The sequence below is a fragment of the Aquarana catesbeiana genome, linkage group LG11, assembly GCF_042186555.1.
Source record: "Aquarana catesbeiana isolate 2022-GZ linkage group LG11, ASM4218655v1, whole genome shotgun sequence".
NCBI lineage: Eukaryota > Metazoa > Chordata > Amphibia > Anura > Ranidae > Aquarana > Aquarana catesbeiana.
The window spans coordinates 203,016,765-203,034,627 of record NC_133334.1 but is presented as its reverse complement, the minus strand read 5'-3'; the positions used below and the strand labels follow the sequence as shown (position 1 = coordinate 203,034,627).

General features: G+C 41.9%; 1 protein-coding gene across 4 annotated transcripts in view; it reads left to right on the top strand.

The window, feature by feature from the left end:
* The window catches only part of PC (pyruvate carboxylase), a 989,411-nt gene that overhangs the window by 330,570 nt on the left and 640,978 nt on the right, over window positions 1–17,863 (top strand). For all 4 annotated transcript variants that reach the window (XM_073605170.1, XM_073605168.1, XM_073605171.1 and 1 more), the window contains 2 exons: window positions 10,536–10,701; window positions 14,752–14,897. In XM_073605170.1, coding sequence (XP_073461271.1) covers window positions 10,536–10,701; window positions 14,752–14,897 — 312 coding nt within the window. The remainder of the gene's footprint in view (window positions 1–10,535; window positions 10,702–14,751; window positions 14,898–17,863) is intronic.

Here is a 17,863-nt window from a genome sequence, read left to right as displayed (position 1 = left end):
ACAGGTTTTTTCCCTAAATCTACCTTCTTTCCCACTTCCTGCAAAGGCCCTGTGTGGAGACCTCTTACCAAGCTACCTACCGATCTTTTAGCATTATGCAATTCCAACAAAAAAGTACACCAATAATTTAACCAGTACAGAGAGGTCAGCATTAAAAGACTTGGAGTGTAAACAATAGAATAGTAGTAAAACAAGTAGACAAGGGTGGCACTTTAGTCATTCAAAACAGGGTTGATTATCAGAATGAGGCCATCCGATTATTGTCCAATGTTGGTACGTACAAAACCATTGCAAATGATCCCTTACCTACTTATCAGTCCTTACTAAGATCTTTTTTTTTTTTTTTTTAATCAAGTAATCTTTATTTACATTTTTATAAACAGACTTTCATTTCATTTCACTTTCAAACAATTCTCTCAAAAACACTTTGCGCAATTAAATATAAAACACTTGGTGCTCTACTTATAGCTTCTCTTTTGTACGTTTTCTTTCACATAAAAAAAATATATATTTTCTACCTTTTTCTTTTCCCCCTCCCCCCCATCATCTATCACTACATGTCTTTATTACTTACCGTATTTATCGGCATATAACACGCACAGGCGTATAACACACACATTCATTTTAAGAGGGAAGTTTCAGGAAAAAACTTAAATTTTAAATAAGGAACTTTGAAGCAAAATAAGGGTCAGTGCCCATCTGCTGCCTCACCATTGCCATCAATGCAGCCTGATTAATGCCCACCTGCAGCCTCACAAGTGCCATCAATGCAGCCTTATTAGTCCACATCAATACAGCCTCACCATTGCCATCAATGCAGCAGCCTCGCCATTGCCATAAATGCAGCAGCCTCGTCATTGCCATCTATTGACTTCCTATTACGGAGGCCGCCAAGTAAACAGGAGATTCTCACTGTATGTAATCTGACCCCCCCCCGTTGCCTCCGAGGCAGCTGAAATTGAAGTATTGGCATATAACACGCACACGCTATTTGCACCCGATTTTCATGGTGAAAAAGTGAGTGTTATATGCCAATAAATACAGTATTTTCATTTCCTATTACCTTTGCCCGCAAAAGGGAAAAAAAAGCGAAAGAAAAGGCTCAGAGAGGCTTGTAATCTACTCTAGTTCCACCATTCCATCTTCCCATCTACTTCTCAGTTTTCCCACTTTTATTATTCTCGGTTATTAATATTTTTGATATTTTAATTTCCCCTGTTTAACCAAGATTCCTATATTTTCATACATGTCTCAACATTTCCCCTTGTGATGTATACATATTTTTCCTTTTTGATGATGTTGTTTACTTAATTTATCCATTCTGTATGGGTTGGTGGATTTATAGCTAACCAATTTCTTGCTATTTCGTTTCTGCATCAAGAACAAACCTCTTTATTATTGCCGTTTGCCTTCTATTTATTATGCCCTCTTCCCCTATATACCCCAGGATACATATTATGGGATAAAGGGCAACTTCAAAAATAAATCTTATTGTGCTAATAACCTCCCCCCAATACCTGTGTAGTTTTGGACAGCTCCACATCATGTGGATGAGGTCTCCATTTGGGTCTCCACATCATGGGCATTTGGCATCCAGCCTCCGCCCAAACAAAAATTGTTTTTGAGGGGTATAGTATATTCTATGAAGCAGCGGTAAATGTGAGATTCTCTGTGACGAGGATAGGGATACTATTGGTCCGGCTTCTAGTATTTCCATTGTTCCTCTGTTATTTCACCTAAATCCTCCACTCATCGAAGCCTACAAGGAAATTCTACCTCCCCACCTGTCGCTGTCCCACAAATAGCCCCATACACCCCTGATATCACTCCCCTAGACATACCTGCATCAAAGACTTTACAAAGAATGCCATTCTTTTTAGAGGCTTTTCTTTGAATTGTTTGTCCGATGCATGTCTAATTTGTAGATATTTATAAAAGGACTGCCTCAAAATTTCATATTCCTCTCTGAGCTCTTGAAATGCTTTAAGGGTTATCCCTCTGTACAACTGAGCCAGCCGCACCAAGCCACATCTCTCCCATTCCCTATTTCTTTCTGTGTTTTCGATATCCTGTAAATGTTTGTTATCCCAAATAGGAGAGAATCCGGTGTAACCTTAGTTACATAGTAGGCATGATTGGAAAAAGACTCAAGTCTAACCTATGTGTGTGATTTTATGTCAGTATTACATTGTATATCCCTGTATGCTGTGGTCGTTCAGGTGCCTATCTAATAGTTTTTTTAAATTATCGATGCTCCCTGCTAAAACCACTGCCTGTGGAAGAGAATTCCACATCCAAACCACTCTTACAGTAAAGAACCCTCTACCCAGTTTAACCACTTTTCTTCTAATTTTAGTGAATGGCCACTTGTCTTATTAAATTCCCTTTTGTGGAAAAGCTTTATCCCTATTGTGGGATCACCGGTACGTTATTTGTACATTGAAATCATATTCCCCTCTCAAGCGTTTCTTCTCCAGAGAGAATAAGTTCAGTGCTCGTAACCCTTCCTCATAACTAAGGTCCTCCAGTCCCTTAGTTTTGTTGCCCTTCTCTGGACTCTCTCCAGTTACAGCACATCCTTCCTGAGGACTGGTGCCCAGAACTGGACAGCATACTCCAGGTGCGGCCGGACCAGAGTTTTCCAGAGTCTTGTAGAGTGGTAGAATTATTGTTTTATCTCTAGAGCTAATCCCCTTTTTAATGCATGCCAATATTCTGTTTGCTTTGCTTGCAGCAGCTTGGCATTGCATGCCATTGCTGAGCCTGTCATCTACTAGGACCCCCAGGTCCTTTTCCATCCTAGATTTCCCACAGAGGATCTCCCCCTAGTAAGTAGATAGCATTCATATTTTTGCCACTCAAATGCATTATTTTACATTTTTCTACATTAAACCTCATTTGCCACGTAGTTGCCCACCCCATTAATTTGTTCAGATCTTCTTGCAACATTTCCACATCCTGCGGAGAAATTATTGCCCCGCTTAGCTTAGTATCGTCCGCAAATACAGAGATTGGGCTGTTTATCCCATCCTCCAGGACCTTGATATCCCAACATCTCTTTGGTTGCCTTACATACCTTATTAACCAGTTCAAAGGTAAGTAAATTTAAAGGACTTGGCTTTTAGGGCTTCTTTTAGTGTTTTATGAATTGTTCCCAGGAGCATAATTTCCTTGTCCAAATCCCCTCTCTCAGGAAGGTTGCATCCCCTCAAGTGCTGCAATTGTGCTGCCAAGAAGTAGCTCCAGGGGTGTGGCACCGCCAAACCCCCTTTGTCTCTCGGCAGCTGCAACACCCGTAATCCTATCCGAGATGGTTGTTTCCTCCATATTGGCTCCATAAAAATTACGTCAGCTCTCCAGCACTTTTTATTTACAGATACCAACTTGAACCACAGACAAGCCCATTCCTTGATATATGCCACCAAGTTTTGCTTGGAACACAACTATTTTGTGTTCCAAGATAAGTTCTATCTTCAAATCAATGGCACCGCAATAGAAGCCAGCTTTGCTCCCTCTTACGCAAATGTTAAAATGGGTTTTTGGGAAGAATACTATATCTGGAGCCCTATACCCTATGCTAGGTATATTGTATTTTTTGGTCGCTGCATCGACTACATTCTCCTCATATGGACTGGTAGCCAGGAAGATTTTGCAGCCTGTGTTAGACATTGTAACTGTAATGAACTATGTCTAAAATTTACACATGTACTTGACCCCTTATCTTTGGTCTTTTTAGATGTGGAATTGTTTCATGAAGGAAGAGTGATTAACCACTTCAATACTGGACACTTTCCCCCCTTCCTGCCCAAGCCAATTTTCAGCTTTCAGCGCTGTCGCTTTTTAAATGACATTTGCGCGCTCATGCTACACTGTACCCAAACAACATTTTTATCATTTTGTTTCCACAAATAGAGCTTTCTTTTGGTGGTATTTGATCACCTCTGCGGTTTTTATTTTTTTGCGCTATAAAAAAAAGACCAAAAATTTTGAAAAAAAATATTTTTTCTTTGTTTCTGTTATAAAATTTTGTAAATAAGTAAGTTTTCTTCTTCAATGATGGGCACTAATGAGGCTGCACTGACGTGCACTGATAAGTTGGCACCAATGAGATGGCACTGATGGGCACTAATATTCAGCTCTGAGGCACTGATAGGTGGCAATTATATGCAGCACTGATGGGCATTGATGGGCGGCACTGATGGGCACTCATAGGTGGCACTGAAAGGCCGCACTGATGGGTACTTATAGATGGCACTGATAGATGGCATTGATAGGCATCACTGATGAGGAGGCACTGGCAGGCATTACTGATGGGCATCCCTGGTGGGCATGGGTCGCATACCTGGTGGTCATCATTGGTGGGCATCTCTGGTGGTCAATCAGCACAGACCCCCCTGTTAGGATAGCGGCTGATAAGCTCTCCTCTCCTCGCGTCTGTCAGATGCGATAGAGGAGAAGCGGATACACAGCCTTTCTGTTTACACTGTTATTAGCTGTAATTGGACACAGCTGATCACATGGTAAAGAGCGCCTGTCAGAGGCTCTTTACCTAGATCGGAGTTGTGGTGTGTCACGGGCGAGCAATTGTGGCTTATCTTGCTTGACGTCGTATTACGTTCAACAGGATAACTGAACCACTTTGCGCATGTCATGTTGCTATATGGTGGGCGGGAAGTGGTTAAAACTAAAAATTATGGTAAACCCACTAGTGGGAACTCCTATCTTTATTTTTCTAGCTGTAACCACCCTGCGTGGAAAAATAACGTTCTCCCGGGGCAGTTTCAAAGGTTGCACAGGAAATGTTTTAGGAGGGAGGATTATGTTCATCAGGGTGCCAAGCAGACTAGTAAATACAAACAAAGGGGATATCCTGAGACATTAATTCAGGAAGCTTTTGGTAAATTTTTGGAAGCCCTCTCTCTAGTACGAAAAGACAACACCACTAATAATAATGTCAGATTCATAACAGGGTTTAACAATAGCTACAAGTCTATTATTAAAATGATCAAAAATCATTGGCACATCCCCCAAATGGATCCCAAGTTAGGTCCTAATCTTCCAGCAGCTCCTCAAGTTACCTTTAAGAGAGCAAGCATGGTTAAAAACATCATAGCACCTAACAAATTCAAGAGCATGTGCAATAGGAGGTCCATGGGTATTCGCTCATACTTTAACAGTAGGATGGGCTTTTTTCAGTGCAAGAAGAGGGGACTGCCTTACCTCCCAGTTCCTCAGACATATACAGAATTCCTTTACTGATGGTGAAGGCAATACCACGACATTAAGCAATTTATAACTTGCTCCACTGAGTATGTTGTTTACATGCTTAGGTGCGCTTGCAATCTATGTAGGACGCATCATGCATACTCTTAAAAAAAAAAAAAAAAAAAAGCATTGGAGTACATCGTCGTCTTATTAGCAAGGGTTGTGATGAACACAGTGTACCTCGGCACTTTAAAATTCATCATAAGAAGGACATTAGTAAACTGTCCGTAACAGCCATTGAGTGTATACCAGAAGGCTCCCTTACTACCAATGAAAGATTAGCTTTGTTGTACAGAAGGGAGACCTTTTGGATATACAGATTGTCCACCATGTCCCCTAAGTGGTTAAACGAGGAACTAGAAGTACACACCATCTTATTATGCAGTCCCTCCAGTCAGCTCCTGTTTCACCCTTTCCTTTCTTTAATATGTGTCATGTAATTCCGGCCACAGTAGTTGAGACCTCGTAACCTAGGATATAATGGATATTTGAGTTTCGTTTTATATTTGTATACATATCATCTTTTTTATGTATATTTTTTCAGAGTTTCTTTTTCTCTTTTAGTTTTCATTGGGCACAAGTATTGATTGCAGTTGTTTTTTTTTTTTCATATAATTTATTTTTACCCCCCTTCCTATTATTTTTTATTGCTCCCCCTCCCTTCCCCTTTTTCCTTATTACCCCCTTCGTATTTTTTTTTTTTAACCCCCCCTTCCTATTTTGTTTATTACCCCATCCCTTCTTCTTTTTTTTTTTTAAACCCCCCCCCTTCCTGTTTTTTTTGTTACCCCCATCTCTTCTTTTTTTCCCCTTATTATTCCCCCCTTCCTATCATCTTTTTATCACAATTCCCCCCATACTTTTTTTTGTTTAGTTTAATTACCCTTGGCCACTGCCAATATTCTTTGTTGTGACGGTATGTGCATAATGGGTCCAAAAAGCTTTTGTCGTTTCGATTGGATAATTATTATCCATGATAACACACAGTGCTGTGTCTTGGCCTAGGCCGACAAGACCTAGGCCTAGGGTGGCACTCGCGCAGAAACCCCCCCAACTCGTCCTCCCCACGTCCCGAACAGATTCAGCCTCCCGTGGCCAGCTCCTGCTCTGATACAGCCTCCCGCGGCCGGCTTGCCTTATTATATATTGTGCACTCATCAGTACTGGCACAGTATGGGCACATACTTTGGCCGAGGGAGGGAGCAACTGCCGCCCCCATAAGATGGACCATGACAGACTGTCAGCTTGACTGATAGAGGCGGAGCCTAATGCTCTGCCTACCCACCTCTGCAGTCCAGCTCGGGGAGTCGGGATATGTCTCTTTGGTTACCGGAGGAGGAGGAGCGAGAGAGAGGACGACGACGACGGCGGGAACCCTCGGGTAATTGATTTAAAAAAATTGTATACTCTAACCCAGGCAGCTTTAGTAATGCAGCCACTGTGCCCCCAAACGCATCCACTCTGCCCCCAAACGCAGCCACTGTGCCCCCCAAACGCAGCCACTGTGCCCCCCAAATGCAGCCACTGTGCCCCCCAAACGCAGCCACTGTGCCCCCAAACGCAGCCACTGTGCCCCCCAAACGCAGCCACTGTGCTCCCCCAACGCAGCCACTGTGCTCCCCCAACGCAGCCACTGTGCCCCCAAACACATCCACTGTGCCCCCAAACGCATCCACTGTGCCCCCAAACGCTGCCACTGTGCCCCTCAAACCCTGCCACTGTGCCCCTCAAACCCTGCCACTGTGCCCCCAAACGCAGCCACTGTGCCCCCAAACGCAGCCACTGTGCCCCCAAACGCAGCCACTGTGCCCCCAAACGCAGCCACTGTGCCCATCAATAGCTGTCACTGTGCACATCAAACGCACCACTATGCCCATCAATTGTCACCACTATGCCATCAAACGCAGCCACTGTGCCCATCAATTGTCACCACTGTGCCATCAAATGCAGCCACTGTGCCCATCAAATGCACCACTGTGCACATCAAACGTAGCCACTATGCCCATCAATTGTCACCACTGTGCCATCAAACGCGGCCACTGTGACCATCAATTGCCACCACTGTGACCATCAATTGCCGCCACTGTGCCCATCAAACGCAGCCACTGTGCCCATCAAACGCAGCCACTGTGCCCATCAAACGCAGCCACTGTGCCCATCAAAGGCAGCCACTGTGCCCATAAAACGCAGCCACTGTGCCCATCAATTGCCACCACTGTGCCATCAAACGCAGCCACTGTGCCCATTAATTGCAGCCACTGTGCCCATTAATTGCAGCCACTGTGCCCATTAATTGCTGCCACTGTGCCCATTAATTGCTGCCACTGTGCCCATAAAACGCAGCCACTGTGCCCATAAAACGCAGCCACTGTGCCCATCAATTGCCGCCACTGTGCCCATCAAACACAACCACTGTGCCCATCAATTGAAAGAGGAAGGGGTGTGGTTTACAGGGCGTGTCTTAAATAGGAAGGGGTGTGGCCTTGACAGGAAGGGGTGGGTCATATTTAAATGAGGGGGCGTGAGTTAAGTCAGGCCTAGGGCAGCACAAAACCTAAATACACCACTGATAACACATATACTTTGTTATATTAACTTATTAATTCATTTATATTTTTTGAGTTTTGTGTCTTAAATTTTTTTTCTTAAGTTTTTTTTTTTTTTTTTTTAATTTACCTTTTTTCATTATTATTTTCAATTGTTTATTGTCTGCTTTGTTGTAAGATGGTAATGTGACTTTCTAGTCACATCATTTGATAAAGAACCACACCCAAAACGCTTCGTCATGACTACAGCCTGCTGACAGCCTTCTATCTGCTCTACTACCGCATTTGCGTTCTATCCCAAGTCTTGTTGTGTTGAGTCAGTCCGACATTGCTCTGTGTTGGTGATGTCACATCTGGCCCGCCGCCCGACTACACCAGCTGCACCACCCGGTGGTTTGGAGTCCTCTGCCTGGTCCATTGGGGGCCTCTCTACATCACTGACCCTTACAGGTTCAACCAGTGGTCTGTCATGCCTTCTATTGGATGGATGCCCATGTGATATCTGGTGCCTACACACCTTTTGGCCATCCCCCAGCACCGGCCCTAATATGCCTGAGTTAGCCTGTCAAGGTTTGGGTGAGATTGAGGTTCATAATCAAGCATTTTGTTTAACATTGATTGTCTGTCAGCCATATGTTAACCCTTTCCATTTTTGGAATCCTTGGACTTTGATTTCTCAAATCGTTTAATCGCAAATCGTGCCATAGACACTTTTATGATTTTACCGAGGTATGCCTTGAGTGGTTTATAGCCATCACCCTCTAGTGCTGGATTAAGAGGAATCTTTTGTTTGTTCTTTTGCACAACACCATCCCTGGTGTTTTGGTTCCCCTCTAGCTGCAGTGGGCTAACATTCATCACACAGACTACCATATGTTGGTTCTCCAAACAGTGCCTGAACTTTTTAGGAGTAAGCTATATTCACTGACCACTCATAGGTGCGACCATTACAGTACATTGCTTTTGTTACAATTGGTTGATTTGTGTGATACACAAGATAGTGTCTGGTACATTATCAGTCCAGGCCCTGAAAAACTCTCAGACGTGGTAACTCTGTGCTCAGAAAAAGTAGCAAAATGTGTTTTGGCTTGTAATTCTAAGTATGCCCATTTGAGAAATATTTTATTTAATTGACAACTTTGTGTAAAATATTAATTTTCATTTTCAATCCACATTTTCCAAACATTTGTGGAAAAAAAAAATGAAGTCTTCAAAAGACTCACCATGCCTCAAAATACCATGAAGTGTTTGCTTTCCAAAATGTGGACATTTTATGGATGTTTACACTGTCCTGGTGCTCCAAGGCCTCCAAATATGTGATAGGTAGTCAGGAAATTAGATGTATAATTTTTGCCCCAAGAAAGCGCGAGTGCTCTTTGGATTTTGGGCCCACCTATGTAGCTAGGCTGTGGAAAAGTCCCACACACGTGATATCCCCATACTCTGGAGGAGTAGCAGAATGTTTTTGGGTGTAATTCTAAGTATGCCTATGATTTGTTAGAAATATCTTAATTAATTGACAACTTTGTGAAAAAAAAAAAAAATTTCTTTTCAGCATTTTACAAAAAATGACATTTTCAAAAGACTCACAATGCCTCTTAAAAAAATACCTTTTGGTATTTGTTTTTCAAAATGTGGTCATTTTGTGACTGCTTCCACTGTTTTGGTGCTCCAGGTCCTCCAAAAATGTGATAGGTAGTCAGGAAACTAGATAGTTTTGAAAGTCCAAAGGTGCTCCTTGGATTGTGGGCCATTGTATGCATCTAGGCTGTGAAAAGTCTCACAGATGTGTGGCATACCCATACTCAGGAGGCATAGCAGAACATGTTTTAGTGTGCAATTCGTAGTAAAGTATGTCAATGCTGTATGTAAAAAATGACAACTTTGTGAAAAAAAACATTATTACATTTCTTCATCCTTCCAAAAACTTGTGACAAAAAAATTACAACTTAACAAAAAACCTCACTATGCCTCTTACTAAATACCTTGATCTGCCTGCTTTCTGAAAAGGGGTCATGGGGGGGGGGGGGGTATTTGTACTGTTCTGACATTTTAGGGCCTCAATCAATTAGATTAGGACTAATCGATTTTCAAATATACTGTATATACCATAGTTTGTAAACTCTCTAACTTTCACACAGACTAAATAATATATACTATTTTGGGTTATTTTTACAAAATAAATGTAGCAGAGTATATTTTGGCCTAAATTTATGAAGAAAGATTATTTGCAAACTTTTATAACAGAAACTAAGAAAACTGTTTTATTTTGTGTTTGTGTTGTGTTTAAATGTTTGGTATTTTTTCCTTTTATATAGCAAAAAAATAAAAATCCCAGTGGTGATTATATGCCCCCAAAAGAAATTTCCATCTGTCTCAAAAAATAAAATAAAAATTTTGGTACAGTGTTGCATGACTGCGCAATAGTGATTCAAAGTGTGACAACACTGTAAACTTCAAAATGGCCTGGGCAGGAAGGGGGATGACAATCACTCTTTTGTGTTTGTATGTTGCTAAGAACCATGTCTTTACAACTTTGTTTTTCCATGCAGTGAATTTCTATCAGATCAATTTTTAATTGTTTACATGATAGTAATACAGAATTCAGCCTAGTTAAATGATGCCGCTTTACTTTTCTACATGAAGAAAACTAACTTAAAAAAAAACCTTGGTAAGCTTTGTTGAATTTAGACTTGATGATTTTCATTTGTTTTCACCTCCAAGGAAAATGAAGTGGATGCTGTTCACCCAGGCTATGGCTTCCTGTCTGAGCGTTCTGATTTTGCACAGGCTTGTGCAGATGCTGGTGTACGATTCATTGGACCCTCACCTGAGGTTGTGCGTAAAATGGGTGATAAAGTGGAAGCCCGAGCTATTGCAATAAGTGCTGGTAAGAATGGTCAAAGTTAAAAAATGTATATTTATTTTAGTTTTCATACATTTCCTGTGCATACATAGGTTCCTTTTCTGCAGTTCTTGTTATAGGAAGTACATTCATTCAGCCCTATTATATTAATTGTACATACGCTTAAAATGTTTATTAAGTTATTTTTAAAGCGGGGTTTCCCTCAGAACTAGGGACACCTACAGAGCATTCCATATAACCCTGCCTTCTACATGAGACTCCAGCTTTTTGCAAGTGTCCTTAGGGATGGGCCTGTTTTCTCATGGAGAAGTATTTTTCCTTTTTAAACTATTTTTTTGTCTGCTTCTTCTACCAAGATCTGGCTGCTTATTGCCTTGGGCTATTCAGCTGTTCCTGGATCGGTTATCCTCAGTTTGTACCCCATTGTGTGATGGCGGCCTGTAATGTTTGGCACTGGTACCCGCACTAGGTGCTCACTTTGGCACGTAGTGCAAAATGTGTAGTTAGCCGTAGCGTGTTATACAGGTCCAGGGCAGTGGTCCATTTCTATTGTTCCAATGCCCCTAAGACCCCTTTTGGGGGTATGCCCACCCTGACAGGTGAAGCTTGGACTTTTTCCTGGGTCCAGCATTATGGATAGGATAAGACGGAGTTTTCCTGTATGTTTACATTGGTTCCTGCCTTTTACGAACTCTGTCCACAGTACACATAGTCCATTATGCGGTTTTATAGGCAGAAGAATTGAGTGATATTCACTTTGCTGTAACCCCTACCATTTTGCCTCTAACATTTCTCCACACAAGCAACTTAAAAATGTATTTTTTTCCTTCTCCTATCCTAACTAAGTTTCAGGAGGATGAAGTTACTGCCACTCCTCCTGGATGATGCCTTCCCATCCGCCTTTTCCACTGAGAATGCATAGAGCGCTTTGCTGCACTCCTGCTATCACCTTGTACAGAGATACAGCCACAAGAACACACTCAGCACCTGTGTTATAGCAGCTCCTATATCCGGACACACAAAACCCCATTCATTTTGACCTGTGTCCCGTGAGTACCACACTGGGGATCCCCTCACTTAGCAGTGGCAGATCACAGGTGCAAAGGAGCTTGGAAACAAGGACCCAATAGCATGTTTTCTACAGGCGGTTTACAGAAAGCTCAAACCAGAGCTCAGGGTTATAACGGTTTCCATGTCCTGGAGCAATGTCCTATTATGGCACCACTCCTGTTATCTAAATCTGGTGCCCTCTCAGGCATGTATCGTGCAGCCTGTCTGAAAAAAGCAGATTTCTCTTTAACTGTCTGAATTCTGTGGACAGCCAACACTTCTAGAACCTTTGGTTTCCAGAGGCCAGATATGCCACACATCCTCTGTTCCCTCGGATCCTGTTAAGGATTCAGAAGCGGAGCCTCCTTTTCTTGAGGATATCATGGAGAAAAATATAGAGAATCCTGATTTTGTAGCAGAGGCTGCAAAGGTTTTTCTTTTCCTTGGATTTTATGAAATGCAATCTGTTGCCTTATGCCAAATGTTTTCTCCTGTGGACACACAAATGGATGTGGTGTTCATTAGTCTGCCCAGCAGTATCCCTCTCCACAGCATAAACGAGCCCCTGTGGGCACTAAAAACTGGCAAATTTCAAAAACACTTTCTCAATACATGCACAAAAAGTGCACTTTCAGAACTGATCCAATCCTGAATTTCTAAAATGTATCCTATGTAAAAGGAATTACAGAAGAAATAGCAGGATCCACTAAGGGAACCATCTATTTCAGTTCTCAACATTTTTTTCTTATCAATCTGCAGTAGCAGTTTCAGGTGCCAGCCCATCTCGCAGTTGCAAGAACGAATGAAAAAGGATGTCCGGATGGCTGCACTACTTATGCCTCCTTCATTACAAAAGTTCTGTAATAACTGGTGCATTTGTTAGACAGCAGGGGAATGAATTGACTCTGCTAACGTGTTTCACGCTGTATTAGTGCTTACTCATAGCAGCTGTTATTAGTATGTGCAAGTACACTGCAAAACAATTTAGCTGTCCGCTTAAAGTTTTTAGCCCATTTTATGGAACCTTTGTAATAAAGGTGATTTCAGCAGTGCGGCCGTCTGGATTTACTTATTCTTTTCTTTATTGAGGATGTTCACTCTTTCAAGGATTTTGTTGCTAGGGTTCCGAAACTCCTTTTAAAGTCCTGCTTTGCCCTTGAAGGTTTTGCCCTGCAGCCAACAATTGCTGCTATGTTCATTTGCCAGACCATTGCTAACTAGATGGGACCTATGAATAGAGAACACAAGCATATCTTTGTGGACAGTTCTCTTAGAACTATTACAGCTGATGCCCTCAACGTTGTTGTTTTGCATTAAAACTCTAGAGCACAGGTATCAAACTGGCAGCCCTCCAGCTGTTATGGAACTACAAATCCCATGAGGCATTGCAAGGCTGACAGTTACAAGCATGCCTCCCACAGGCAGAGGCATGATGGGACTTGTAGTTCTGCAAGAGCTGGAGGGCTACCAGTTTGACACCCCTGCTCTAGAGAATGTAATTCACAGAGTCTTGAGAATGTCCCTTATCTCTGTGCATATGTGCATGATTTTGTGACTGAAAGCTTGGTCTGCTGAACTGGCATGTAGAAAGTGTCTTCTACTCATCCCTTTTTATCCCTTAATAAAGTCATCAAGTTAGTCACTGGGGAAAAGGTGCTTTTATCCCACAAAAAGCCTAATCTTAGCATTCTTTTCATTCTCCCCATGTGTCTAATTCATAACCAAGCTTAGTACTTTACCTGGCAGGTCCTGGTCTTCTTCTCTGAGACAAGGGTAATTTCTGCTATCAGTAGGCATACAAGATGATAATCTAAACCAGGGCTCAAAATTTCAAGTCCTGAGCTACTAGCCAGGCCTCACGAGTTACACCCCACCAGTTGCCCCACCCAACCCCTGCCATGCCCACCCCTAATTCCACCCCTAAACACGCCCTCATAAATTATCTCATGAAACAATGCTGTTAAATGTTTTATGCAGAATTAATGCATATTATTTATTTATGTTATGCATGTAATTTTTACATGTTGTACTTACCTCATCTGTGCAGTGGTTTTTTACAGGGCAGCCTGGATTCTCCTCCTCTCAGGTCCCTCTTCGCTACTCCTGGCTCCTCCCTCCTGTTAAGTACCCCCAAAGCAAGCAGCTTGCTATGGGGCACCTAAGCCAAGTTACAGCTCCGTGTGTCCATTCAGACATGGAGCCCTGGCCCTGCCCTCTCTCTCTTCTGATTGGCTTACTGACTTTGATTGACAGCCGTGGGAGCCAGTGGCATAGCTGCTGTGTCTCGGCCAATCAGGTGGAGAGTCCCGAATGGCTAAGACACTTGTGGACATCGCTGGAGAGAGATGGGGCTCAGGTAAGTAATTAGGGGGTGATGGGGAGCCTGCTATACACAGAAGGTTTTTTAAATTAATGCATAGAATTCATTAAGATAAAAAACCTTCTGCCTTTAAAACTCATTTAAAATTAGATGAGATGCTGGGTTAATCGTCTGTGTAATTCTAGCTTGGAGTTTTAGTTGAAGGTAAAATGTCATGCTTTAACTTTTAAAGTTCTAATCTCTGGAGCTTTTATTACCCTTGTTTCACTTCCTGAAAGTCGCTAGCTGGGATTTTCCAGTAGGTGGCTCACTAATCAACCAAAAATGAGTATAATGGTTGCAGAACTTGCATCATTAAAAACAAGTTGACAGGGGCATCATCTACATTTTTGTTTCAGAACTTGTACTTTATCTTTTCTGTTTTTTTTTTTTTTTTGAGCTGCCCTGTTACACAGACTTTGAAACGCTTTGCCCTTCTCCATAGCCTCAATACTATTCCTGTTGTGGTTACTGGGTTAATTTGTTTGAATGAATCTGATTAATCTGATTATCAAATGGTATATTGGACATTTATAGGGTCAAGCATTCGTACAAATAGCCATGCTAAATTTTACATCTCTAAGTGAATTGAAATCCATTTATGTTTTTTTCATTCTCCTTTTTTAGGAAAATATTTTGACATCCTATTTTCTGTATACTCGTAGGTGTTCCAGTTGTACCAGGTACAGACGCTCCCATCACTTGTTTGACTGAAGCAAAAGAATTTTCCAACACATATGGCTTTCCTATCATCTTCAAGGCAGCTTACGGAGGGGGTGGACGAGGCATGCGTGTAGTAAGAGGCTATGAGGTATAGTCTATAAATACGTAATACCAATTTTAGTATTCAAAAAAAGTATTCATACCCCTTGAAATTTTCCACATTTTGTCATGTTACAACCAAAAACATAAATGCATTTTATTGGGCTTTTATGTGATAGACCAACACAAAATTGCACATAATTGTAAAGTGTTAGGAAAATGATAAATGGTTTTCAATTTTTTTTACAAATATCTGAAAAGTGTGTTGTGCATTTGTATTCAGCCCCCCTGAGTCAATACTTTGTAGAACCACCTTTCACTGCAAATACAGCTGCAAGTCTTTTTGGGTATGTCTCTACCAGCTTTGCACATCTAGAGAGAGACATTTTTGCCCATTCTGCTTTGTAAAATAGCTCAAGCTCTGTCAGATTGGATGGCGAGTGTCTGTGAACATCAATCTTCAAGTCTTGCCACAGATTCTCAATTGGATTTAGATCTGGAATTTGAGCCATTCTAACACATGAATGTGCTTTGATCTAAGCTATTCCATTGTAGCTCTGGCTGTATGTTTAGGGTTATTGTCCTGCTTGAAGGTGAACCTCTGCCCCAGTCGCAAGTCTTTTGCAGACTCTAACAGGTTTTCTTCTAAGATTGCCCTGTATTTGGCACCCCCCCACACATCTGCTAACAGCAGCGTGATTTTGGTGCCGGAAAGCGTGTGATTTACCTGCAGTCCCACACCCACAGAAGTGCAAACCTAGCCTAACACAGACACAATCAAACAGATCAAGGCAACCCAACTTGAGCAGTTTTGTTTTTTCATAGTTTGAATAGAAACGATTAGTTTGTGATCAAATGCTGTTTGAAAGTGTGTAAAATTAACCAATGTATAGCCAGTATATGTTTAAAGTACAATATGAGGATTTCTGAGTTAAAGGAAATCATTCTGAGACTACCTTGATTCAATACGTGGAGTCACTAACCCAGAAAAGATATATATACAGTATCTCACAAAAGTAAGTGCACCCCTCAGATTTTTGTAAATATTTTATTATATCTTTTCATGTGACAACATTGAAGAAATGACACTTTGCTACAATGTAAAGTAGTGAGTGTACAGCTTGTTTAACAGTGTAAATTTTCTGTTCCCTCAAAATAACTCAACACACAGCCATTAATGTCTAAACCGCTGGCAACAAAAGTGAGTACACTCCTAAGTGAAAATGTCCAAATTGGGCCGAAAGTGTCAATATTTTGTGTGGCCACCATTATTTTCCAGCACTGCCTTAACCCTCTTGAGCATGGAGTTCACCAGAGCTTCACAGGTTGCCACTAGAGTCCTCTTCCACTCCTCCATGACGACATCACAGAGCTGGTGAATGTTGGAGACCTTGCGTTCCTCCACCTTCCATTTGAGAATGCCCCATAGATGCTCAATAGGGTTTAGGTCTGGGGTCATGCTTGGCCAGTCCATCACCTTTACCCTCAGCTTCTTCAGCAAGGCCGTGGTCGTCTTGGAGGTGTGTTCGGGGTCGTTATCATGTTGGAGTACTGCCCTGCAGCCCAGTCTCTGAAGGGAGGGGATTGTTCTCTGCTTCAGTATGTCATAGTACATGTTGGCATTCAAGGTTCTCTCAATGAGCTGTAGCTCCCCAGTGCCGGCAGCACTAATGCAGCCCCAGACCATAACACTCCCACCACCATGCTTGACTGTAGGCAAGACACACCTTTCTTTGTACTCCTCATCTGGTTGCCGCCACACATGCTTGACACCAACTGAACCAAATAACTTTATCTTGGTCTCATCAGACCACAGGACATGGTTCCAGTAATCCATGTCCTTAGTCTGCTTGTCTTCAGCAAACTGTTTTCGGGCTTTCTTGTGCATCATCTTTAGAAGTGGCTTCCTTCTGGGACTACAGCCATTGATGCAGTGTGTGGCGTATGGTCTGACAGGCTGACCCCCCACCCCTCCTCTGTTGCAATGCTGGGAGCACTTATACATCTATTTCAAAAAGATAACCTCTGGATATGATGCTGAGCATGTGCACTCAACTTCTTTGGTCGACTATGGCGAGGCCTGTTCTGAGTAGAACCTGTCCTTTTAAACCGCTGTATGGTCTTGGCCACCGTGCTGCAGCTCAGTTTGAGGATCTTGGCAATCTTCTTATAGCCTAGACCATCTTTATGTAGAGCAACAATTCTTTTTTTCAGATCCTGAGAGAACTCATTGCCATGAGGTGCCATGTTGAACTTCCAGTGACCAGTATGAGAGTGAGAGCGATAACACCAAATTTAACACACTTGCTCCCCATTCACACCTGAGACCTTGTAACACTAATGAGTCACATGACACAGAGAAGGGAAAATGGCTAATTAGGCCCAATTAGGATGTTTTCACTTAGGGGTGTACTCGCTTTTGTTGCCAGCGGTTTAGACATTAATGGCTGTGTGTTGAGTTATTTTGGGGAGGACAGAAAAATTACACTGTTATACAAGCCTAAGCACTCACTACTTTACATTGTAGCAAAGTGTCATTTCTTTAGTGTTGTTACATGAAAAGATATAATAAAATATTTACAAAAATGTAAGGGTGTACTCACTTTTGTGAGATACTGTAGATAAGAACTACTTTGCATACTTTGTTTTCTCCTGCAGCTCAGAAACTATTGAAGTTAGTGATTGTGGATAACAGCCAGAAAAACTAGCATTATTAGGAGTCCAACAGTGGCAGCATGCCATATTTATGTTAGAAAAGGGTTACATTTAATGACTTCCATAAATGCTTGGGGATTAAGTTCACAGAAAAATCTCTAAATAGATGGAAATTTCCGTAAATAAACCAGATTTTCCTGACAGCTCTGAGTGAGCAGAGAACGGCTCTGCACTGTTTACGTAGAATCATGGAAATGCCGGATTAAGATCATAAGGGGGGGTTGAATCGAGATTGTGATTTTTTTTTTTTTTAACGATTAACTGTGCAGCTCTATACAGGGCAAGCCATCTTTAAGTAGA